General features: G+C 45.3%; 1 protein-coding gene across 3 annotated transcripts in view; it reads left to right on the top strand.

The window, feature by feature from the left end:
• The first annotated feature begins 3011 nt into the window (after positions 1 to 3011).
• The window catches only part of Msrb3 (methionine sulfoxide reductase B3), a 120911-nt gene continuing 99391 nt past the window's right edge, over positions 3012 to 24531 (top strand). For 2 of the 3 annotated variants that reach the window (XM_050165509.1, XM_050165508.1), the window contains exon 1: positions 3012 to 3309. In XM_050165509.1, the coding sequence (XP_050021466.1) occupies positions 3147 to 3309 (163 nt within the window). In that variant the 5' untranslated portion in view covers positions 3012 to 3146. Of the gene's footprint in view, positions 3310 to 22116; positions 22185 to 24531 lie in introns of those variants that run through there. The other variant, XM_050165510.1, reaches the window with a different exon arrangement.

Here is a 24531-nt window from a genome sequence, read left to right as displayed (position 1 = left end):
AACATTTGGTAAAAGGTTGTTGCATTTAAGTCTGATTTGGGTTTCTTTCTCGGGCTGGGGGCTTCTGGACAGTAGCAAGTCCTACTGTGTCCATTTTTTACTTGCAAGACAAGTTGGGCATGTGTGGAGGGGGTGGGCGTCTCAAAGCTTTGCGACGTGGCTGGGAGATTGTATTAGGGAGGTTGAGAAGGGTGTATTAGTGAGGCGCTTGTCAGGCTCACACTCCATTTGAAAATGAAAAGGGATTGTCTCTAGCACAACCCCGTAAAAAAGATCACGCTGCAACTCTGGCTCTGTCGGTTCTTGTGTTTGCTTGTTTGTTTGCAAGGGTGGTTGGTTGTTTTGTTTACTTGTTTGTTTGGTTTTGACTTTTTCATCATTTTTGTTGTCTTTCTTTTTAAACTTTTTTGTTTGTCTGGCAAAGGGTTCTTTCTGTCTTGCCCAGGCTGACCTTGAACTTGTAGCCCGGCCTCTGCTTCAGTCTCCAAAATGCTAGGGTTACAAGCTGCTCCACCATGCTCAGCCACCTACCATCTGTTTCTTCAGCACAGCTCCTGACATTGTTCTGCATGGAGTATGTGACCATTTCATGTTAGCCGCAGCTGAACAACTAACAGAGGGTGCCCGGTTCGGGTGACCAGCGCTCTGTGATGTAGACTCTGGCAAGAAGAGTGAAAGAGTCAGATTTTTCCCTGTAGGGCACTGTTTACAAGACACGTGGCAAGGGCTGGGAATGTAGGTGAAGAGATACCATGGTATATCTCTTGGCAGCAATGGAAACCCTAATTCAGGGCATTTAAAGACATTGTGTAGATACGTGGTTTCATCCTGGACCTCACCACACAGCGGTCTGTAGGTAGCACTGCTCTTCTTCCCTGAGCCGTCAAAAGTATGGACCACATCCGTGAGGCCTAGAGCGCCAGTTAAGTCTGTGGTCGAATTTCTATGTGAGTCTTTTCCTCCGGACCTGAGACAGCCTGAGTGTCTGCCGGATACTTAAAAACACAAGAACCTAAGGGAAACACTCTTTGAAGTTACCTCTTTTATTCTTCTTCTTTTTAATGTCAAGAAAACAGACCATAATTACATGGTAAAATGGTGTATAGACTCTGTCCATCGGGGCTTGAATTCCAGCACTACTTCACCCGCTTCTGGAGTAAGTTCTATGTCTGTGCCTCAGTCTATATAACTGCGAAACAGACAGAAATACCAAGTGTACAGGATTGGCAGGATTCAAAAGAGGCATCAGATGTGAGGTGTCTAGCTTAGTACCTGCGTTTACTATACACCCATTAACTTGAGACTTCTTTTTCCTCCTTAACATACTTAATTCGGGCGGGCATTTAAAGTAACATTTGGCAGGTGAAGCCGGCAAAGTGATCGTTAACTCCCCACCCCAGCGGACACAAACTGCTCTGTAATGATGTCGCTGTCTTACGGCTTTGTATCTGACCGTCATACGCCTAGACACAATCGCCACCTTCCTCTGACAGTGCTTCTCCTCTATGCAGAGCGTCCCTGTCTTCAGTTTATAAATGGCTGCTCTCTTTATAGTTGTTGGGGGAAAGACTGCTAGTTGCTGCTGGGGAAATAGGAGAAAAACAACTGCTTATATAGTACAAGCTTCAACAGAGGGAGGGAGAGAGAGAGAGAGAGAGAGAGAGAGAGAGAGAGAGAGAGAGAGAGAGAATACTCAAGTTTCCCACTCTATTCCAGCTGTCCATGTTCTGGGTACACAGCTGAATAGTAATATCAAATAAATAAATAATAGTAATATTAAAGGGTCCTTCGAAGGCTGTGTTTGCTCTATTACAGCACAGTCACTCTGAGTTTCCTTAGCCATTTGTCCTTAGATCCGCTGTCATTGCTAGTACATGAACTGAAATCTGCCCATTTGTAGGGTGTAAGTCATGGAACATAATATTTTTCAATGCCAGATGTTTTAGGGGCAGCCAGTTGCAAATGCACTGGGTTTTTGGCTTATGGGCCTTCATACTTTGCCAGAATTGAGTTTGTTTGGGAATGGGGTTTACTAACTTTCAAATAAAGCATTTTCAAGCACAGTGTGATGTACAAATTATCTCCCTTTAGTTCATGTTAAAATAATCCACTCTCTAAATCTGTTTGACATTTACCCCTTAAGTGTTTTGCCTCAATTAATCACACTTCTTCAAGCATCTTAATATATTGAGAAGTAATTGTATAACATCCCACATTTCCAGACCCTGTCAAAAATTTGTTTGGCAGAAATATATATTATAGTAATTAAGACATAATTACATTGTCTTGAGAGGCCAAGGGTCATTTGGATCTGATTAACTGTAGAGTTAGCGCCAAAGAAAAGTTAGGTAGTCACGTGCTTGGCCTGTAATTAAACATCTGGGACACTTTGGTCATCAGAGGTAGCTCCTTTTGAATACATTTCCGCGTTACACTTTGGACAGTCTGCAATAAATACAAAGCGTGTGTGTGTGTGTGTGTGTGTGTGTGTGTGTGTGTGTGTGTGGCTATGAGTAAAGGTTGGTGTAAGCTAGCATTTAGCTGGTGTGGAAACTTTTCCCGTCAGCCCGCTTTGACTCCATATATGGTGTTCAAATAAAAGTTCAGGGGATGCCCTTTTGCTGATCTCACTGCACGCAATGCACACACACACACACACACACACACACACACACACAGTGGGATTATGAGGACTCTCACCTGGACACAAACACACAGTGACGGGGTGGGGAGGACCCTATCACCTGGGGACACACACACACACACTGGAGTGGTGGGGACCCCCAAGGGAAACAGGCGGTGGTTCTCTGTATTATGGGTGTTCAGTACACTTAGGCGCGCTCATGTCACACCTTAACTGGCACCTCTCAATCTTCGGAACAGGCCAGAACTTTGATCCCGACACGTCATCCCACAGGTCCTCGGCTGTCTAGGGTCTCCGGTGGAGGCTCCGAGGGGGCTCAGTCCCGGGTCCCCCGCAGGGCTGGCACTCGGGGCCGTGGAGGCGGCGCAGGAGGCGGGAGTTGGCGACCGCCGCGCTCTGGGCAGCGGGCCCCGTCCGCGGCCGGCGCGCTCCGCGGTCCTCCCTCGCTCGGCTCCTATGCTCATATTTGGACTCGGCCGCCCGTGCCCAGGAATTTCCCGTCATGCCTTCCGCCGCCCCGTCTGTCGCCCGGAGCCGGGAGGGAGGAGGGAGGCGGACAGAGGCGGCTGCTCGTCTGCCCCGGAGTGTGCGGCGGACCCTCCCGCGCCCTCTCGCGCTCTGCCTCTGTCTCTGCCTGGCTACGGCCGCGGCCAGCACACTGCCCGGTGAGTCTGCCAACCCCGCCTGTCCCATCCGGCCCTCCGACCCCTCCGAAGTCAGGCTTGGGACCCGAACTCCTCTCCCCCCCCCACCCCGGGAGCGCCCTCGCAGCCTCCCAGCCTCCAGCGTCATCCTCCGGCCGCAGAGCCCGGGTGGCTTCCCAGGGACGCGTCCCACCGAGGGACAGCGCGGAACGAGGTCAGGCGGGAGTCCGAGCCCAGCCGGCCGCCGCGCTGACACCTTACCCGTCCCCCACCGCGAACCTGAGCCGCGGGAGCGCGGGCCCCGCCCGGGGTGACTCCGTGGGGTGACCGGGGGCGTGGGCTGCAGCACCTGGGGCGGGCGCGCTCCGCTTCGTTCGGCTGGGGCCTCCGCTGTCAGCGGCGGCCGGGATAACGGGCCGGGGCGTGGGAACGTGGGAGAGGCCACCAGGCCCGCGATACACCCCCCCTCCACATCCTGTCCCCATCCCGGGGAGAGGGGTGCGCCGGGCGGGGCTGGCATCTCTTAGGCCCAAATCCAGCCAAACCCCAGAGGAGCAGGTAACAGTTTTGTTTTGTTTTCAAGTGGAAACAAGCATGTGAATTTTTTTTTTTTTTTTTTATAAAACAAAACTTTTCCATTGGGCTATTTCAAGTCAAACTATCAGAATAAAAAGTGCTGTTTCTGCCTTTGTAGGTTATGCGGTAAGTGAAGTAATTCTGAAGGCTAAACAATAAGGTATTAAAAGAATTTTCTTTGGATCATGTGGAAAGTGCTAGGAAGTTTTTTTTTTTCTTCTCACTTTAGTATCAAAAAACCCCAATTATTTGAAGCGTGGGGGAAGATTTTGAGGGAAATATGGAGTTGCAGGGGCTCTTGAATTTGGACAGGGTCAACTAATCAAGGCTTGGTTCTTTTGTCTGGCACGACAAAACATTTTAATTATTGAGAACTGGGATAACTTGGGAGATATTAATTGGTTGCTGTTTGGATATCGATGGACTGAACCATCAATGAGATTTGGTTAACTGGGACACACGTTGGCTGGCAGTTGACTGCACCCTGTGCAGCGTGAGAGACAAAGTAGGTTTTTAAAGAGTAGTTTTATGTATAAAATTTTACACATAAACTATTTGCAGGGTTAGCCGGGCTGTGGTGCTCCACGCCTTTAATCGCAGCACTTGGGAGGCAGTGCTGGGTGGATATTTGTGAGTTCAAGGCCAGAGCAAGTGATCAAAGCTACACAGAGAAACCCTGTCCCCAAAAACCAAAACCAAGACAAACAAACAACCCCTCAGGGTTCTAGAGTTTCCGAAGTTGTTTCCAGAGACGACAGGCGGTTAAAAGGTACTGAATGTGCACTTGTCAGTGCTCAGGTTAGCGATGACAGCAGTTTTATGTTCATTCCTGAATCACTCTTCAGAAAGGACCTTTCATAGACTCACAATCCAGGAGCCACTTTTATATTCCCAAGTCCTTCTTGGGAGTCAGCAGATTCTGACTGCTCAATTTATCTGTGAATTTCTGAAACCTGGCCTGGATGGTAAGGGACAGACTGTGCTGAAGGGATCATATGAATGATTATTTCTGTATGTCTGATATGTTGACTTGCTTATTGCCTGTGGTCAAGCAGACTTTGAAGACCAAAATCAACTGTACTGTGGCCTTTTGCCAGCTTTTGGAACACTGAGTTTATAGTTGGACTGTTTAAACATAGTTTTAAAATTTTGTTCCTACCTGATATACCAATCAAATTTTTGATGCTTTTAATAGTTCCCTATGTGGATTATAATAAATACAGTAGCTCTTTGCCATTTGAATTTTTGTCATGGTGCCTGACTGCCTGTCTGCCACGGTTGCAGCATACAGTGTCGTTTAGATTTTGAATCGAAGTCTTGTTTTCAACTTTTCTATGTACTTGTTCCAATGCTTTAATCAGAAGTCCTTGTGCTTTTACTAGAGCAGTGAGAATGTCTAATGCCCAGTGTGCTGGGACACCTCCTTGGCCTCAGAGGCTGGGGCAGGCAGATTTTTGTGAGTTCGAGCTCAGCCTGGTTTGGATAGCAAGTTCTAGGCCAGTTACGGCTACACAGTCAGACTGTCAAACAAACAAACAAACAAAAAAACAAAAAACCCCCACAAAAACGAAGTCTAAAACCTACCTCAAAATAGAATCCATCAGTTTTTCCGATGTATTTTTCACTTAATCAGCAAACATAGGTTTTAAAGCATCAGAAAACAAAGTTGGTAAATAATGCCTTTGAGCTCCATCATAACTAGAGTTCTTTGATTTTATTCTCATATTTATGAGCATATATTTATATATATTATATTTTGTATATATTTTATAAATATGTATATTTTTGACATTGCAGTTGCAGATTGGGTTGATGATTTTGGTTCCAAAGTTTAGCTGCCTTTTCTGAAAACGCCTTCTAACTACAGGATTCCGAATTACTCTTTGTGTTTGCATAACCCCGCAGAGCCACCCCCTTCATTCCTTCAAACACCTGCCAGTCAGTCTGTGGCTTGCTCCACACGTCAAACTGGTCTAGAGGTAGTCAGGTCCGAGGGGCGTGGCTTCAGCCTTGAGGGTCCCATCTGCCCTCAGGATTGGCCTGACAGACCTGACCAGAGCCCCTTCCTTTAAAACCAGGAAGTGCTGCCTTTGTCTCTGGCAAATGGCTGCCTGCTCGCTGCAGGTAAACCGAAGCCTCTGGCCCCATCTGATAACTCTGTTTTTGGTATTTGGGTCAGAGGCGACACCAGAGTACACTCAATACTTCCTGCCCTCGGAATGCCTGTTGCTAGTTACCTGGGGAATCTTCCAAATGAAATCCCCTAGACTGAGGCTTTGCGTTATAACCCTACCTCTCAGAAGACTTGGTCCCATCCCCTAGTCTGTCATCGTCATAGTTAACCTGCCTTTGGATAGGGGCACAATGACAGCAGCCTTTTCATCTTTAGTAGAATTTCTGACCGCTGCCCCTGGATCTCATAACTTTGCCTTGAACGCCCTTTATTTTCTCTCTGGGCCATAATTCATTCTCCTTGTAGAATGTCCACTGTGGTCCTTGTAGAATGTCCACTGTGGTCCTTGCTCCCTGTGCGTGTATTCAGTTGCTCAACTTTCTGGAATTTTTTCGGAAGCCTTTAAGAGAATGTAGAAAAAGGAGAGCAGGCACGAGTCAGTTGACTGTGGACGATCTTGATTACTACTTGTTTCAAGTGACAGAAATAAACCTGGAGTAGTTTTAGCCAAAAGGAAGGAAGGGGGAAAGGAATGTACTGGAAGACCATTGGAAGCCAAGTGCAGACGACCTTATTAGGGCCTACGATTATGAACAGTAACTAAAGCCTGGCACTCTCCCTGCCCCTGCCTTCATTGTTACACTCTTCTCTGGCTGCCTTTGCTTTTGTTCTTGTGTCTGCTCTTTGCTGATCACACTTACCTGTTGTGTGATGTTTTACTCTTCTGACTTTTCGAGGGGCCCAAAACCCAGTTCCCAAATAAATCACACACAGAGGCTTATTCTTAGTTATGAATTCATGGCCTTAGCTTGGCTTGTTTCTAGCCAGCTTTTCTTAACGTAAAATTTCCCTTCTATTAAATTTGCCACTGGGCTTTATCTTTCTCATCTGTAAATCTTACTTTCACTCTTACTCCGTGGCTGACAGGGTAGTTGGCTCCTGACATCCTCCTCTCCTTGGTCTCTCTTATTCCCTTTTCCTCCTTTCTCTTCTATACTCTCTGCTTGCCGGCCCTGCCTATCACCTGCCTTGCTACCAGCCATTCAGTTCTTTATTAGACCATCAGGAGTTTTAGAGAGGCAAGGAATCACAGCTTCACAAAGTTAAACAAATGCAGAGTAGACAAAAGCAACACGGCTTAAAATAATGTTCCCCAGCAGTTACGTGTTGCTTCTCAGCAGCTCTTATTCTGTTTCTGCGTCTGTTCCCCACAGACAGAAAGCTAATTAAATTTGCTCAATCTTAGTTCCGCCGAGGAGAAGATCCTGATATACAGTTTGGGTCACATAGTTGGTCTAGATTTCCCCTACAGTCTCATTTAATTATAGTGTTATGTAGAGAGTTTGAGTTGGCCTTTTCATGTGATATATATATATATATTTCATGTGATATATAAATATATATATATATTTTTGAGACAGGGTTTCTCTGTGTAGCCCTGGTTGTCCTGGACCTTGCTCTGTAGACCAGGCTGGCCTTGGGCTCACTGAGATCCGCCTGCCTCTGCCTCCCACGTGCTGGGGTTAAAGGCGTGCGCCATTACTGTCGGCCCAGGGTAATTAGTCCATTGCCGGGCATTTCCTCTTGACTGTAGTGTGCAGAGTGGACGACACCCTAGTGGGCACTAGACCTCATTTTTTTCTTTTTTTTTTTTAAAGATTTATTTATTATGTATACAACTTTCTGCCTCCATTTATACCCACACTCTAGAGGACGGCGCCAGATCTCTTTACAGATGGTTTGGAGCCACCATGTGGTTGCTGGGAATTGAACTCAGGACCTCTGGAAGAGCAGACAGTGCTCTTAACCACTGAGCCATCTCTCCAGCCCCGGGGCACTAGACCTCACGCAGTTCCTCCTGCAGGAATGCCGAGGAGGAACCCTGCGGGGAGTCACTGAGTGCACGTTACACTTAGGAACTAGGCGCTTGGCCTGTGACAGAATGGTGGTAACCCTGTATGATAGCCATCATTCCGTTCCTTCTGTAGGCCACCATTGTCACTTTTCAGGAATCCACCAACTAAAATGTTGAGTCCAAGTGGCTCTTTATGTAAATTCACTAGGAGTATGTAAATGGTAGAGACATTCGAAATATACATAATTTAGGGAGCAGGAGTTCAAGAGGTTTGGCTTGCTGCCCCACTTTTCATAGTGGTTGACGTGGTTATTTATGGCCTCTTGTCAGATTCTGTTTTGTGAATCCTTCTGTATCTAATCGAATCTTAACTTCCGCTAGCGTCTATAAAAGCGTGTGCCACCTAAGACCGTATGTATTCATCGTGTGCCAGGCTGGTGGGCCGCCTTTAATTCTGAGAAGGCGCTTAGCGCTCTGGCGTGCATAGTCTCAGTTATACTGATTCTGACTTTCAGCCTTCTGAAACCCCCACACCCACCACCACCTTCCTCCTTGATATTGGAACACAGGTGCACTATTCTTTCTTAATCGTTTCACTTATTAGGTTTTGTAAGCTTTTCCATGAACACTCTTGTGTGGACATTGAAGAATATGTGAAGGATAGGCAGTTTCCCCATCAGCTAAAGTGATGCAGGTGGGGAGGTTACAGCAAGCTCAGGTGGGGAGAGGGGTCGGCTTTGGTTGAGCACATGGCATTGTACCGCACAGAACGCATGCAAACGAAATGGAGTAGCTACAAAGAGGGAGAGTGTGAGAATAAAGAGGTGGAGAATTTGTTTTGGCTCACAGCATGCAAGACACGTCATGCTAGGCCCGGAAATTTGGACTGGCCTAATAAGCCATGAAATTGGAGTGTCTTGATCCCTGAAATGTCACAATCGGAGCTGAAATGCAGGTTGCGTTTCTAACAGTTCACGGGATGAGTCGAAATTGGCAGGGAAACCACTGGGTGAATAAGAAGCAACGTGAGAGGTTTTTCAAGAATAAAGACTGGAACTAGGGCGTGGCAGTGGGGTGGGGGAAGCATTGCCGAGGTGCAGTGGGCCGCAACCTTTACCTGGGTATTGAGAAAGAAGGGAGATCAAAGCTGCGGGGAACGTGCTAAGCCTAGGTGGCCGAGAGAATGTGAACTCAGAACAGGTTTGTAAATGGATCAAAATGAGCGTTAGTTTCAGATCCTTTCTGATTTTTGGAGCTGATAGGACTTTTCCGTGCAAGTGTGTAGTGTATCGTGTGTGGCTGAGGCTTGGAGGGGAGGAAACAGGGCTGGAAATCAAACGTGTGAATGAGGAGAGCTGGCAGGGAAGGCAAGAGGCCTGGCTGGCTCGTATGCAAGGAGGGATCTGGGAAGGCCCCCTAAAGAAGACAGAACTTGATAGGGCTTTAAAAGAGGTCCCCTCCGCCCTGCCTGGCATCCGTCTGTGAGCTGCTTGGCTGACGGAACATGACTTTTCTAATCCCTCATACGACACAGAGGAGGCCTAGGTGCCAGACGCTGCATCCACAATGCCGTAGCCTGAGAGTGGGCCTGCTACTTCCCACCATCCTCATAACTCGACTTTAACTTACTCGGTTAGTTCTGGACACACATTCTGTCTCACATCCCTCCTAGACCCTCCTTTTATCGTCCCCCAAAGGACGTGCAGGTAGTGGAGACAGAATGGAGTATTCTCAGTTCTCCGCTGACTCTGCCTTAGGGGCACTTTCCGTCGCCATGGTCAGCTTATTTATCTCTAAATACTTTCTGACATCCTCTTAGTCTAAAATACATGGTGAAGCCAACAACCACACCACTCCCCTGTGTACAAAACAAAACAAAACAAAACAACAAGCTGTAAGACATGATCGCCCTGTTTGTGTTACCTGTTCTCACCTGCATGGCCTCTGTACCCTGGAGTTAGCCACCCTGGCCACTCTCCTGGAGAAACATGGCTATCTGGTATGTCTACTCCAAATATTCAATTGTGGGAGTTGTAGAAGCTTTAGGACAGTGCACTGATGTTTGAAGCAAAGCTCAGGGAATATCTTTTTTGTTGTGGTGGAGGAATATTCGTTTAAGATGTGATACATTGGTTTAGTCTGAGGACTATTTGTTTAATGATGCAAAGATGTGTTGCATTCTTTCATATTGCATTTGTTTAACTCTGTAAAGCTGTTACTTTGCCTGTAAAACACCTGATTGGTCTAATAAAGAGGTGAACAGCCAATAGCAAGGCAGGAGAGAAAAATAGGTGGGGCTGCCAAGCAGAGAATAAATAGGAAGAGAAATCTAGGCTTGAGAGAAAAAAAAAATGAAGGGGAGAAGGGAGAAGAGGATGCCAGGGGCCAGCTACCCAGCCACATAGCCAGCCATGGAGTGAGAAGGAAGGATATCTTAGAATAAAGAAAGGTAAAAAGCCCACAGGCAAAACATAATTAAAGAGAAACAGGATAATTTAAGTTAGAAAAGCTGGCTAGAAACAAGCCAAGCAAAGGCCAGGCATTCATGAGTAAGAATAAGTCTCTGTGCATTTATTTGGGAGTTGGGTGGCGGGCCTCTAAAAGAGTAAAAAAACCAACAACACATATTTTGTCCAAAATGAAATAAACGAGGTTCAGAGACTTAGACTTGAGTTGACAAGTACAGAGAACAGTGAGCACATGAGAGCTGGCAGCCCAGCTCTGTTGACATGGGACATATGTGTCCTGGACACACACACACACATGCACGTGTGCGCACACACACACGTGGTGTTAGATTGAACGCAGGCCCTCCAGAACACAAGATGAGTGCTCTACCACTGAGCTATACTCCCAACCACAGAGGGTGGGATACATCATGAATTACAGCTGGACGTTGCTTACTGCAATATCTAACATGGAATTATTATTAACACTATTATAATAATTAGTATCATTTATGACAGGGGATACTCAGGGAATACCTTTCATGTGAGGCTTTATTTATGTGAATTGTAGAGACTGTTGACACCTAGAGCCGATTGAAGGTGGCCTGGAATGTGTGTTCTCAGGGCCCATCCTCCAGACTAGTAGTTCTGTCCTGATTCTGAGTTTTTAAAGGCAGTGCATTGTCTTCACATGTGGGAAGTGACAGGTTTATGTACAGAATGTAGTATTAAGAATGATTTCTTCTGCAAATCAAAACAGCTCTGAGATTCAAAAACACTGATGACAACTTATGCTGGAGAGGATGTGGAGTAAAGGGAACATGCCCACATTGCTGGTGGGAGTGCAAGCTGATATAGTCCCTATAAGTATCAGTATGACGATTTCTCAGAAAACTGGGAAACAACCTTCCTCAAGACCCAGTAATACCACTTTTGGGTATATATCCAAAGGATGCTCAATTGTGCCACAAGGACATGTGCTCAACTATGTTCATAGCAGTATTGTTTGTCATTGCCAGAACCTGGAAACAACCTAAATGTCCCTCGACAGAAGAATGGATAAGGAAAATGTACATTTTCACAATGGAGTACTACACAGCAGAGAAAATGACATCTTGAAATTTGCAGGCAAATGGATAGATCTAGAAAACATCATATTGAGTGAGGTAACCCAGACCCAGAAAGACAATTATCATATGTTCTCACTCATAAGTGGCTTTTAAACATAAAACAAAGAAAAACCAGCCTATAGTTCACAACCCCAGAGAACCTAGACAACAAAGAGGACCCTAAGAGAGACATACATGGATCTAATCTACATGGGAAGTAGAAAAAGACAAGATCTCCTGAGTAAATTGAGAACATGGGGACCATGGGAGAGGGTAAAAGGGAGGGGAGAGGAAAGTAAGGGAGTGGAGAAAAATATATAACTCAATAAAAACAATAAAAAAGAAACAAAAAGAATGATATCTTCATCTCTAAAGGAAAGGAACCAAAAACACTCCCATATGCTAACAGCTGCAGTTCTGGCAATTGACGGAGAGAGCGCACAACAGTAGATCGCTACTGTAAAGTCCGGAAACTCAGCTTTGAATATAAAGCCTACATGTATGTTCACAGAGCGCACACGTGAAAGTTACGATTTACTGGCTTTGTGGGTATTCCCAGGGATGTCCTGGATTCAGCGTCCCCTGGGTCATCGTCTCTCCTTAACTGTTGAACCAAAGGAAATTCCTCAAAATCCTTCCACAGGAGCGGCCACCAGTTTTTATTTTATTTTTTTATTTTCAGCCAGGAGATGCGCTGGCTGAGACTGGGTTATGAAATAATCTTGAGTATGAGGAGACAAAGTCAGTATACTTAAAAAATCTGTGTTTTCAGGCTTCCTTCCCAGGTCTGTAATATGACTTTAAGATGGGATTTGTTTGGCACACTTCCAGCACTCACTGTTCGGCCGTAACTATCTGCTGTTGCTGTACATAATATAATGAGCTCTTAGAGTTTCGTGGATTGGTTATTTTATTTAGTGGCTGAAGTAAAAGTACTTGAGTATATTTGTTAAATTTAAGCCCTTACTGAGAATAAGCCTATGCCACATGGGAATGTAAGATCGTCCTTTGTGTCAGTCCATCTTGTTTTTATGTTTATTCTTCTTTTCCTTATTGTGCTCTGTGACTACAGAATCTGGGTGTGGTTGCAGTTAGGGAGATTAGCAGTGTGTTAGTAAGGAAGAGTGGGACCTAGTCCAGATTAGACAGGAGGGCGGGTGAGGTGCCGTGAGTGTGCTTGGACTTCTAGTTTCACAGTCATTGAAAGGGGAAAGTTCATTGTCATCTTTGGTGCTGATTTTTCAAAAACTATATTAGGTTTCCAGTTTTTTATCTTATTTTATGTGTGCGGATATTTTGCCTACACCATGTTTGTGCCATACCTGTGGAGGCCAGGAGAGGGCGACAGATTCCCTGGAACTGGAGTCACAGAAGGTTGTTAGCTGCCTTGTGGGTGCTGGGAATTGAACCTGGGTCCTCTGGAAGAACAGCCAGTGCTCTTAACTGCTGAGCCACCTCTCCAGCCTCTGATTTCATGACGTGAATGTGTCAGACTGCCTCAGTGGGCCAGGAAGAGAGTGGGCTGAAGGCAGAAGATGCTTGCCTGTAAGAGGAACAATTTGAAACACTGCAGGTTCTTTTTGTCACGCAGTAGTGTTGAGGGGGTCATGCCGCGGCCTGAGAGGAACAGTGGATGGCAGTTGGGAGACTGTCCTCCCAGCTTGTTTTCCTTAAGCTGGTTCACCTTCCTATGCTCCTGTTTCCATGTCTGCAGAATGAACGAGCTTGGCTGCTACTCTAAGCTATCTCTTGTATGCATCTCTAGTCTGTGGGTTGTATGGAGTTTTCCAGGAGCTTCCGTAACTTTTACTGGAAATAGCATGGATAATAAATTGCACAGAATTATGTTTCTCTTGTTATGCCTGAAGATTCACCCTGTTGCTGAACTGCCTGCAACGTCCTCTAAGAACTCATGTTTGAACTCTGTTTCCAGCCGTGCCCAGGAATTTGATCCATAGCTAATGTCACACAACCTTTTAAAAGATTTAGTGTCTATTCAGAAGATAGATTACAAGCATATTAGAAGTATCATATGAATGCCCCGTTTGAAGTAACAGCATTAGGCATTAGAAACGATGCCTATTTCAAAGGAGAAAGCCCCCCCACCACTTTTTTTTGTTTGTTTGTCTTTGTTTTTTGAGACAGGGTTTCTCTGTAGCTTTGGAGCCTGTCCTGGAACTAGCTCTATGTAGAGCAGGCTGGCTTCAGACTCACAGGAATCTGCCTGCCTCTGAGTCTCAAGTGCTGGGATTAAAGATGTGTGCCACCACCACTAGGCCAAGGAAGCCGCCTTTTAACAGTGTAGATAGCCAGCAGAATTTCCCTGTGGTCATCCTAAAAGTAGATTGAATGTTAAATCTGGTTAAAGGAAAGAAAACAAAAGAAAGATCAGTCAACGCTTTGCCTCCATGACCCGTGAGCACTGTGAAGCGCCTCTCCTCTCCGTTGCATTAGTAAGCTGTGCTCTCTGTTACGTGGAAATACTTCATACCTACAGAAGAGTATGCAAATGAGGTGTCTATACGAGGCAAACAGAATCTTGTTTTAAAAATCTGAGTGCCCCCGTCCAGCTTCAGAATGGAATGTCAGAGCTGTGTGACGTCGCCAGTCACGTCCTCCTCTGCCTGGAAGTTTTGTGATTTTTCTTGTTTCTCTCCAGGAAGAGTGTAAACTCACGCTGGTTTTGTTCCTCCACCACTGAGGTAGCTTCGATTACACTGTTCAGTTCTGCACACTCTGGTACTTTATATCCAGATACTGTCGTCTGCTGGGTAGAGTGTGTGTCTGACTTTTTCTTCTGAAACATTTTTTTGTGTTTCTATATTGCTATGCACCACACATTTAAAAAAAAGACCAGCATTTTTTTAATGTTTTACATTCATTTCTGTGGGTGTGTGCTGTTGTGTGCCTGTGTTTGTGTGTATGCCTCCCCACCATGTGCTCATGTGTGCACACCCTCATACACACACACACACACACACACACACACACACACACACCATGGTGCACATGTGAAGGCCAGAAGACGACTTGAGAGAGTTAATTCTTTCTTTCCCACCTTGCACTTCAGGTGCAATCTTAAGACCTGGTGACAAGCACCCTCCACCTGATTTGCCATCTTGTCAGCCCCAAATACACCTATCCTCTTTTTTAAAAAGGGGATTTGTATGATCTTACATGAATTAGTTAACACCTTAGGAGTTTTCAGGCAGCTTCCATCTGTCAAGGGATACTTGCTTCATCCATCAGACATGTATATAATTGAATTTTTTAGTGTTCTTTTTTGGGGGGGCGGGTTCAAGACAGGGTTTCTCTTTAGCTTTGAGCCCGTCCTGGAACTAGCTCTTGTCGACCAGGCTGGCTTCGAACTTGCAGAGATCCATTTGCCTCTGCCTCCCGAGTGTTGGGATTAAAGGTGTGTGCCACCACTGCCTGGCTAGTGTTCTTTTCTATTGTTCTTAATGAGCTATGCCTTTTCCCTCTCCCCTTCTACCCTCCTCCCCCTGCTCCCAGTTTGCTCAGGAGATCTTAGACATGTATAGTTGTTAATAAGAACCCCTTCCAGCATGAAATAACCAAAGGGGAAAATAAAGCTCTGGTTTGGGGCAGAAACAGCTGGTTTTATGCTAACCTCAGGTTACAGAAGTGGAAATCTTGGCACAAGGAGTGAAAGCCCTAACAAAACTTAGTATTTTAAAAAGTAAATTTAAAGATAAAATTAGAAATAAAAAAAATGGAACTGTTTTCTTGTGATTTTTAAGAAATAACCTCAAGTTTTTTCTAGCTCTGAGAAATTTTCCTAATATCTTTCATTTAAACACACTCAGATTTCTTCCACAAAACACAGTCCATTTATCCCAGCATCCTCTGTGATTTAATTTTTTTTGGCTGGGGGGAGGGAGCATTAAAATGTTTTTTCCTTTTATTGTTTGAGAATTTTGTGTGTAACAGGTTGTCCTCTGCCCTCCACCACTCTCTCTCCCCAGTCTTGTGTGCTCTGTTTTAAACTCCCTAAGTTCACTTGGTGCTCTCTGTGCACGGGCATAGGACCATCTTCTGGAGCTCGGTAGCCTCTCCGGGACTGTGTCCCTGAAGAAAAGGGACTCACTCTTTCCCGGTGGTCCTCAGTTTTCAATGACTCCTCAGGTAGGGGTAGGACATTGAGACTCCTTTCCCTGTCCAACATCAGAGTTTTTTGTTTGTTTGTTTTTGTTTTTTGAGACAGGGTTTCTCTGTCAGGGTTGTAGTGTGACCGAACTAGAACTTGTTACGTAGGGCCTTGAACTCACAGAAATCCGCCTGCCTCTGCCTCCCAAGTGTTGGGATTAAAGATGTGCAGTGACAACCTCCTGACTTAATATGAGATTTTTGGTGGGCTTGATCTTGTGCAGGTCTTGGGTGTGCGGTCATAGCTGTCATGAATGCACGCTCACGTGTGTGTGTGTGTGTGTGTGTGTGTGTGTGTGTGTGTGCATCTGCCCTGCCCTGTCTGGACAGCACTGTTCTGTAGTAGTCCTCCCTAACTTTTGACGTCTACAGTCTTTCTACCTCTTCTTACACAATGATGGAACCTCGGGAGGAGGTTCTGGGGTGCCGATGTGGCTTTCTGTGTTAGAAGATGTGAGTGATCTCCAGAGCTAGAGGGAAGCACGTAGGAGGCTGTTTGATACTGTGTTCATCTAGCACAATAACAGTGGTCGGTTCTCCCCTAGGGCCTGCCATCTACCCCAGTCACCGGGTCCTGGCCTGGATGAAGTTGCTGAACATGAGTTCCGTCTTGTATAGTGGGCCTTAATCCAATCAGAAAGCGGTTGGTTGTTACCATAGAATTTGTGCTACTCTTGCACTGGCTGGCGTTTCTTTCTAGGCTGTTTGCTCCTGTAGACTCTGGGGCTCACAGCAGAGCAAGGCTGCTGATGACTCTGCCCCTCCCCCACCCCTCCCCCTGGTGGTAGATAACAGAGGTAGCATTTTTAGCACCTGTAGGAATAAAACTGCCAGGTAAATACCAATGTGATTTTTTTTTTTTCATGCTCTGTGACTCAAATGTCTTTAGCAATGTTCTGGAGAATACCAGCAGCAGTCCCAGTGACCTGTGGTATTTGCAGGGCGCGGGCATCCATGCATTCCACTGGGTTTTTAATTTGATAGCCTGTGGTGCTTGGGAGAGACATGATACTCTCTTTGTAGGCTAACTCCATTTAAGCTCTTTATATATATACATCTATTTGAGGAAGCTTCTACAGTAGTAGGTTTGCATTTGGCCTTTCAAAGGCCTGTAGAGTTGTTATCCTTTCCCACGCTCCCTCGTCTACCCTGCCCTCTTATCTGACCCCACTCAACCCAAGCCTTCTTGTTCCATTATTGTTCATGTCTCCTTCAAACTGGTTTACAGATTCTTTATCTCCTTGCCGTTTCTCTTTTTCTGCTTTCACCCAAAAATATGTATTGATTCTTTTAACGTTGGGGGTACAGTGTGAACCAGAGATAGACAGGCCACATCCTTGGTGACAAACAAGGGGCCCCTCTCCTTGCAACACATCCTCAGGTTTTTCTTCTTGGTTTGAAACTACCATGTCCTCATGTAAAAAAGTCAAGACCATGTTGTGATAGGAGCAAGAGAGAGCACTTAGCGTTGAGAATCAAGGGTAGGGCAAGACCCTATAGGATTTTACACTTCTGATCATACTTACCTGTTTATTTCCTTACTGTGCACACACACGTGTCAGCAGCGGTGTGTGAGGGTTGGAGGACAACTTTTGTACTTGGCTCCCATTCCACTGACATTTCCCACCAATTACTGGATTTTTAGAGCATTCAGAGCGTTCAGCTGTGCTGAGCATGGGAGTGGCTAAGGGATGTTAGACAGGCGGTCAGGAGCCCGAGCTTCACTTTTAAATAGACATCCTAACAGATGCAACATTTAGGGCGATGTCACTGGTTCAGAGAGATGGGTCCTGATGAGGACTAGGAGAGAAGGGGGCCGCAGGTGAAGCCTTGTTGGTATGACTTCCTTGAAATGAACTGCTCTATGGAAGCCACCAAGTGGGTTCCGTTTGCTCCTTCTCTTCCTGACTTCAGGTTGTTTGATACACTAGCCACTCCCATTCCTGAAGCAGTCTTTTGTCTTGCTGTCTGGCCTGATTGATGAAACCCATGTCTCGGTTCTTCCACTTGCAAAATGGGGGTGATCGTGTACCCACCGTTCATAGGTTGTCACAAAATGAATGGGATAGGTGTGAATCAGTGCGATACACGTTCATAGATTGTTTTAATCATGAAATGAAAGGGATAGGTGTGAATTAGTGTGATCCACATTCATAGATTGTTTTCATCATGAAATGAAAGGGATAGGTGTGAATCAGTGTGATCCACATTCATAGATTGTTTTCATCACAAAATGAAAGGGATAGGTGTGAATTAGGGTGGTGATTTGAATATCAATACTCCATCATATATTTGAATGATTGGTTCCCAATTGGTGGGACTGTTTGGGAAGGACCAGGAGGCGTGACCTCATGGGAGGAGGTGTGTCACTGAGGACAGGCTTTGAGGTTTCAAAAGCCCACCCCATTCCCAGTGTCTCTCAGCTACGGCTTCAATGCCATGCCTTCCTGCTTGCTGCCATGACCTCCACTGTGATGGTCATGGACCCTAACCTGCTAGAACCATGAGCCCCAAATTAAGCCTTTATAAATCGCCTTGGTCATGGTATTTTGTTTCAGACATAGAAAAGCAGCTACGAGAATTACTTAGCAGGGCTCCTTTCACAGTGACCACGCAGAAAGCTCTACCAGCAAGGTCACAGCCATCATAGTTGTCCAGTGACAACATCTTGTGACCTCTCCCTTCTGAGATTAGCGCTCTCTCCTTTAGAGTAGCTCACCTGGAGTTGAGCTACAGTTCAGCTCTCAGTCCTTTCTCACTTAAGGCATCTCCTCAAATAATCGTGTTTACTTCTTGGCTTGGTCCCAGTCTGTATTTAGATGGTGTCCCTGGTTATCTTCCCATCCGCTGAGTTTCCTACTGTTCACGTCCTTCTCTGTCCCCCTGAGCTTTAACCTTGCCCTGGGCAGCCTGACCTTGGCAAAACCAGAGCTTCCTTTTCTACCTGAACTTTGGCCTCCTCCTTATTCCCCAGATTAGAAAATGCTATTATCATTTTTACTGTTGCATGAGCTAGAACTGTGGTCTCCTGATTTAAAATATCTACCTCTCACCGACAGCCGACCTCTGCCTCGACGGCTGCCCTAGAGATCGTCGTGGCTGCCTTGGGTCCTGTGTGACTCCTACCCATTTCCATTTTTGTCGCATTGATATTTAAATATGCCTTTCTGGTAATAATAATCTCAGTAATTTATGTTCCTTTTCCAAGTCCTTACTATGGCTTCCACAATTTGCCCTTGCCAACTTCATTGTCTTCTCAGACTGGAGCCTCAGCCACAGACTCCCCCTTTGCCTTCAGGGAGTGGCGGTTACTCTTCTCTCCTTGCCACAAGTCACCTGCTTCATTCAGGATGCTTCTTTCTTTTCTTATGGGGTTCGGGGATGCAGCCCAGGGCCTCGCAAGTGCTATAAGAGCATGCTCCTCCTCAGCCACATCCCTGGCCACCAGATACTATTTATTTCTTTGAAATTTTATGTGTGTGAGTGTTATGCCCACGGGTATTTATGTATATTGTGTGCACGCCTGATGTGCAGAGGGATCAGAAGAAGGTGTCAGGTCCTCCAGACAGATGGCCATGAGGCTCCTTGTGGGTGCTGGGAATTGAACTCAGGTCCTCTGCAAGAGCAACACCACCAAAGCATACTCTTGACCCCTTTCTTCTTTGAAAGCTGGGTGACGGTCTTATCCTTTACTGTTAAATGTCAAGTGAAGCAAGCATTTCTTGTGTCTCCAGACTGGATTCCTTCCCTCTGTTGTGCAGGTCTGTGTCCCCTTTCTGTCTCCGTGTGATCCTTACTGCTCTCAGTAACCTTAGCCTTCATGACACCAAGAGGTGAGCTGTCGGGGACCATGAGGTCTTGTTTCGCTTTCCTCATCTGTTTGTCAAATAGAGTGAGGGGTGTCCAGGTTGAGGAATGAGAGCAGCCCTGCTGTGGTGTGTGCTTGTCTTTCAAGCTGACAAAAGAGGAGACCAGTGAGCTTTGGCTTCACAGACGCAGAGAGAGGAGGGGGATACCGGGGTGGGGGTCTGAAGCAGCTCTAGAAAAGAGGGGTTGGGTTGTCTTGCTGCTGGAGCTTCTTGGTTTTGATCAGAACACTACCCTGAATTTTCATAGCAGCACCCCTAGTATCTCCCAGTTTTGAGTCAGCACGTCGGTGCTTCCCGAGTCCTCTGTGAGGGGACTGCAGTGTTAGTGCCTAGAATTAGCAGCTGGGTCTGGACAGAGCACGTGTCTGTTGGTACTTTCCATACTGGGCAGCCTCCTTAGAACCGGGTAGGAAGGAATGTGCTGGGCTCTCAGGAACTTGCCGGCAGCGACCCCATGTGATGTGAGTTGACATTTGGCCTTTCCCCCTATTCTTCCTCTTTGCAATCTACCCACCAGAAGCTTTTTAGAAGAGCCTTGGGTGCAGGTTTTCCTGTTTTTATAGTCTCTCCTCCATCTTGCTGGCAGTGCCGAATCTGACTCCAGGTGTGAGTGAAGAGCTCTTTGGAAATGTATCTCTTTTATCTGTGCCCGTGTGTACCAGACGAAGTCTCCCTTTCTCTCCTCCTCCTCCTCTTCTTCAAAACCCCTCTCTGTCGTTTCTACATTTTGTAACGCTACACGAGTCTCTGTTTTAATAAGCTCATTAAAATCACTTTTATTTTTGTTTTGTAATGTTTTTCTCCCAGTGTTAATCTATTGTAGCATGTCTTCTGTTAGGTTTGCCTTCATCTTTTATAGAGGTTATTTTAGTTTCTATGACTGTAAAAACTACCAGCGAACCTCATCCAATCTAACTTTTACATTAAAAGTGAAATAGCATTTAACTCTTATATGGGAGGAATTTAGGAATAGTTTTCCTGTTATGTTTTTATTAATTAAAATAGAGCCTATAGTTGAAAGTGATTTTTTTTGCATTATTGTTTTTATATTATGGTCTTCTTTTAAGGACTATTTTCATCTAATCATGTAACAGTCATTATATTTACTGATTACCACATGTTTTGGTCAGTGTTCTATTGCTGTGAAGAGACACCATGACCACAGCAGCTCTTATAAAGGAAAGCATTTAGCTGGGGCTTGCTCACAGAGTTAGTTAGTCTATTATCTATGGTGGGATGGTGGGAAGCATGGCGGTGTGCAGGCACACACGGTGCTGGAGAGGTAACTGTGAGTTCTACTGGACTCATAGGCAGCAGCAGGAGAGAGAGAGAGAGAGAGAGAGAGAGAGAGAGAGAGAGAGAGAGAGAGACGCTGGGCCTGGCTTGAGCATTCGGAAAGTGACACACTCTAGCAAGGCCACACATTCTAATGATGCCACACCCTTGTGACCAAGTATTTAAACCTATGAGTTAATGGGAGCTATTCTTATTCAAACAACCATATTACTATATACTTTATATCTTAATTTTGTCAACCTTAAATTAATGATATCTTGACTTATTATCATAACTATCATTAGGTATTATTCATAGCCTAGAGTACCATCCTTGAGCTGATATTTATTTAACAAGGAAAGATATATTTATTTTGTTTCCTAAGCCTAATGGAATTCGATAAAAACCTGTCATTTCCCTTGCAAAAACATTTGATTAAAAAGAAAATTATCAAAGGGCATAATAAGGAGGTTGGGATATTGTTACTGATTAAGCTGATTGTAAGTCATAATGTATTATGGATATATAAAAAGTCACCACCATTCTGTGCTGAAGAGGGGCCTCGGACAATGGAATTTACTGGCATTTTGATGAGAAATTACTATCAGTCACAAGGTTATTAGTGCTGGGAATGCAAGACTTCAAGTGCTGTGGGTAATTCTCAGGGTCATGTGCAAAATTCTCTTTAGGTCCTTGAAAACTTTATCTTTGAGTGACAGTCAGTCACACTGCAGCTCTAATTTATAGCTTCTGTTGAAGCTGATAAGAGCTGCTCAGCTCTTTGATTTTTGCATGCATGAAGTTGGATCACTCAGAATTGACTGAAACAATCGACTGCAAAATTTGAAGTTTCATTTTTTTGTTAAAGATGAGTTTTTTCTTGAAAATCACTAAAGCATGATTCTTGAAGTGGAAAAATCTGTATGAAGTTAAGTATTAATGACCCTGTCTTTCCATATCCTGAACTAAGTTAACTAAATTCTGTAACTCCTAACTCACTCATCTTTCTCCTCTCCTTCCTCCTCTCCCTTCCCTTCCTCCTCTTTGTTTTCCTTCTGGAAAGTACAGTTCACTGCACTGTGCTATATAGTGTTATAAATGTTGCATTTATCTCAAGCTTTAATGAAAAACAATTATTATCCATATTTTGCAGGTAAGGAAGCTAACGAGCTATAGAGATCTCCAGGAAAGGGAAGGTTTTAGGAGGAACTGAACAGTTGGTTGTAATCAGGACATAATATTTATTTGACTGTGATGTGGGAGTGTCATATATCAATCTGTTGATTTCATTGGTTAAGCAATAAAGGAACTTCTTGGCCCTGATAGGTTAAAAGATAGGTGGGAGGAATAAACAGGAGGAAGAGGAAGTGAGGTCAGACTCTGCTCTGCTCCCGGACAGGATGGACGGAAGCTAGAATCTTCCCGGTAAGCGCACCTTGGGGTGCTTACACACATCATTTGAAATGGGCTAGTCCAGGTGCGAGAATTAGCCTGTAAGGGCTAGAGTTCATGGGCCAAGCAGTTCTTAAATGAATACAGTTTGTGTGTTGTTATTTCGGGCATGAGCTAGCCAAGCGGCCGGGGTGTTGGGGACGCAGCCCCGCCGCTCATATTTCAACATGACTGGTATACGCTGGCTGCTTCTGGGAGCTTTGCCTCGAGTGAGGCACTAGAAGTAGTGGAGGCTGAGCTGGGGAGTGTGGTCTGTGCCGGGAGGACGTGGAGGGCTGAAGTTCTACAAGCAGCAAAAGTAATGGCTCTGCTCAGTCTCGGAGGAGGAGTAGAGAGACTGGCGGCACTTCTTTCTGGAGGAGGTGATGGGGCTTGGAGCCTACTGAGCGGTGTCTGAGCGTGGGTGAGGCAAACCCTGTGCAGAGGTCAGCAGGGCGGATGTGAAGGGGATCAAAAGTCCAGGACTAGCCGCAGGCTGTTTGTTCGCCATTCTAGGTGAGAGGTAGAAAGTCAAGGATGCATTTTAGAATGAAATGGTAATACAGGTGCATCAATTAGTGTTGCGTGGATAGTGGTCATTGAAGTAGAATCAAGATGTGAGTTTGTGGTTTTAGTGATGGTAGATGGAAATACCTTGGAACAAAGAATAATCCATTAGCAAAGAAAGAAATGAACTAAGGATTTTTTTTTTTTTTTTTTTGAGACAGGATCTTACCCTATAGACCAGGCTGGCCTGGCATCTGTTATGTAGACCAGGCTGGCTTGGTACTCTTTGTGTAGCCTGGACTGGCCTTGCACTCAAAGTAATCCTCCTGTTTCAGTAATCCTCACAAATTTGAGGCTACGTAGTGAGACCTTGACTCAAAAAAGGCGCCAATCACAGAGAGACACGGATACTGTGACTTCTACCCCGGGCCTAGAATTATAGTACCAGTTCAGCCACCATCAGGAAGGGGTTTTCTTTAGACGAAATGGACGTTTGGATCACTGTTTGGGTTTCAAACATAAATTTTGGTTTTATGAAAAAACCCTGCCAATGATTCTTAGTACAAGGGTACTAAGCAATAACCCTCCAGTTTTACCTGTCTCTGTCTCATTCCTCTGAAGCAGAGTTTTAAATCATTATTGCTTTGATGTTTGCTGTCATAATTTTGATATAGTTATAGCAGCATATGTTGATTTTTCAAACTTGGATAATATTGAGACAAGAAAGAGAAGGGTTCCACCCCCGCTGCTTCCGTATGTGTCTACCATTGTTGGCAGTCTATTGTAAGCTCTGCTCGCTTTTCAGCGTTGGTGTGTTCACTCCTCGCTGGGCTCTTGAGAAGCCCCAGGCCAGGCTGTGGTGGAGAGATATATGCAGCAGGGTGACTTAGATAGACCAACGCTAGCTTCCCGTAAGGTACTGGGTCAAACTTGGCACCCGTCTCTCCTATGGCCTCTTAGTGTTGCCTCCTTCATCACGGAGCTCCTGTTTGGGGCTCACCAATGCTCATGAACTGTTAACAAGTCCCGGGAGGGAAGAAGCAATGGAAAGCCAGTGGCTCCGTCTTTAGAGTTTGTCTGCAAGATCACATTTCCCTTTCTGCTGTCTAGTCTCATGTTCCGACCTGGCTAGGGAGGCCAAGACACATGGCTGCGTGTCTGGCTAACATTCCAGGGGCTTCTGCTGTGACCTGCAGCAGGAAGGGGGGTTTCCAGTGAGTGGTATCCTCTCTGTGCTCTGTGGGATGAAGATCCTCATGCTCGCAGCTTTCTTCTCAGTTTCCTTCTGGTTCTCTTTGCTACTGTATCCTTTTTGTTTTGATGTGCGAAGCTGCTGGTGTTTGCAGTGCATTCAGAAACAGCCAAATATCTGTCCACAGGTTATTTTTAAAAGCTTATATTGTTATGACATCGTAGTGTGTGTGTGTGTGTGTGTGTGTGTGTGTGTTTGCTTACTTTTAGTTTAAGAAAAGTGAGCCATTGCTGCGATTGTTTTCCCTTAGGTCTGAAGTAACTATCTCTGGGACACTAGAAGATACACATATACACACATACACACACACACACACACACACACACGGCAAATAGATTGTTTTTTATTATTTTTATTGATTGATTAGAATGAGAGCATTGTATTTATATGGACTTGTGTGCAGACTTCAATTCGCTGAATCAGCTCAATGCAGCTGAAGCTGTAATAGGTGTGGTTAGTGCCCAGGGAGCAGCCAGTCTCTTTAGGATAGAGGATTTCATTCGTTTGATCATTCCTTTGTTCGTTCGTTTTTCACCACTGAGTGACCAGCTTGCTCTTTGAAGGGTTGGATCAGTTTTAACT

Source organism: Alexandromys fortis, unplaced genomic scaffold, assembly GCF_014885135.2.
Source record: "Alexandromys fortis isolate MF-2015 unplaced genomic scaffold, M_Fortis_MF-2015_v1.1 scaffold_154, whole genome shotgun sequence".
Lineage (NCBI taxonomy): Eukaryota > Metazoa > Chordata > Mammalia > Rodentia > Cricetidae > Alexandromys > Alexandromys fortis.
The sequence above is the reverse complement of the archived record's forward strand: the minus strand, read 5'-3'. Positions and strand labels throughout refer to the sequence as shown.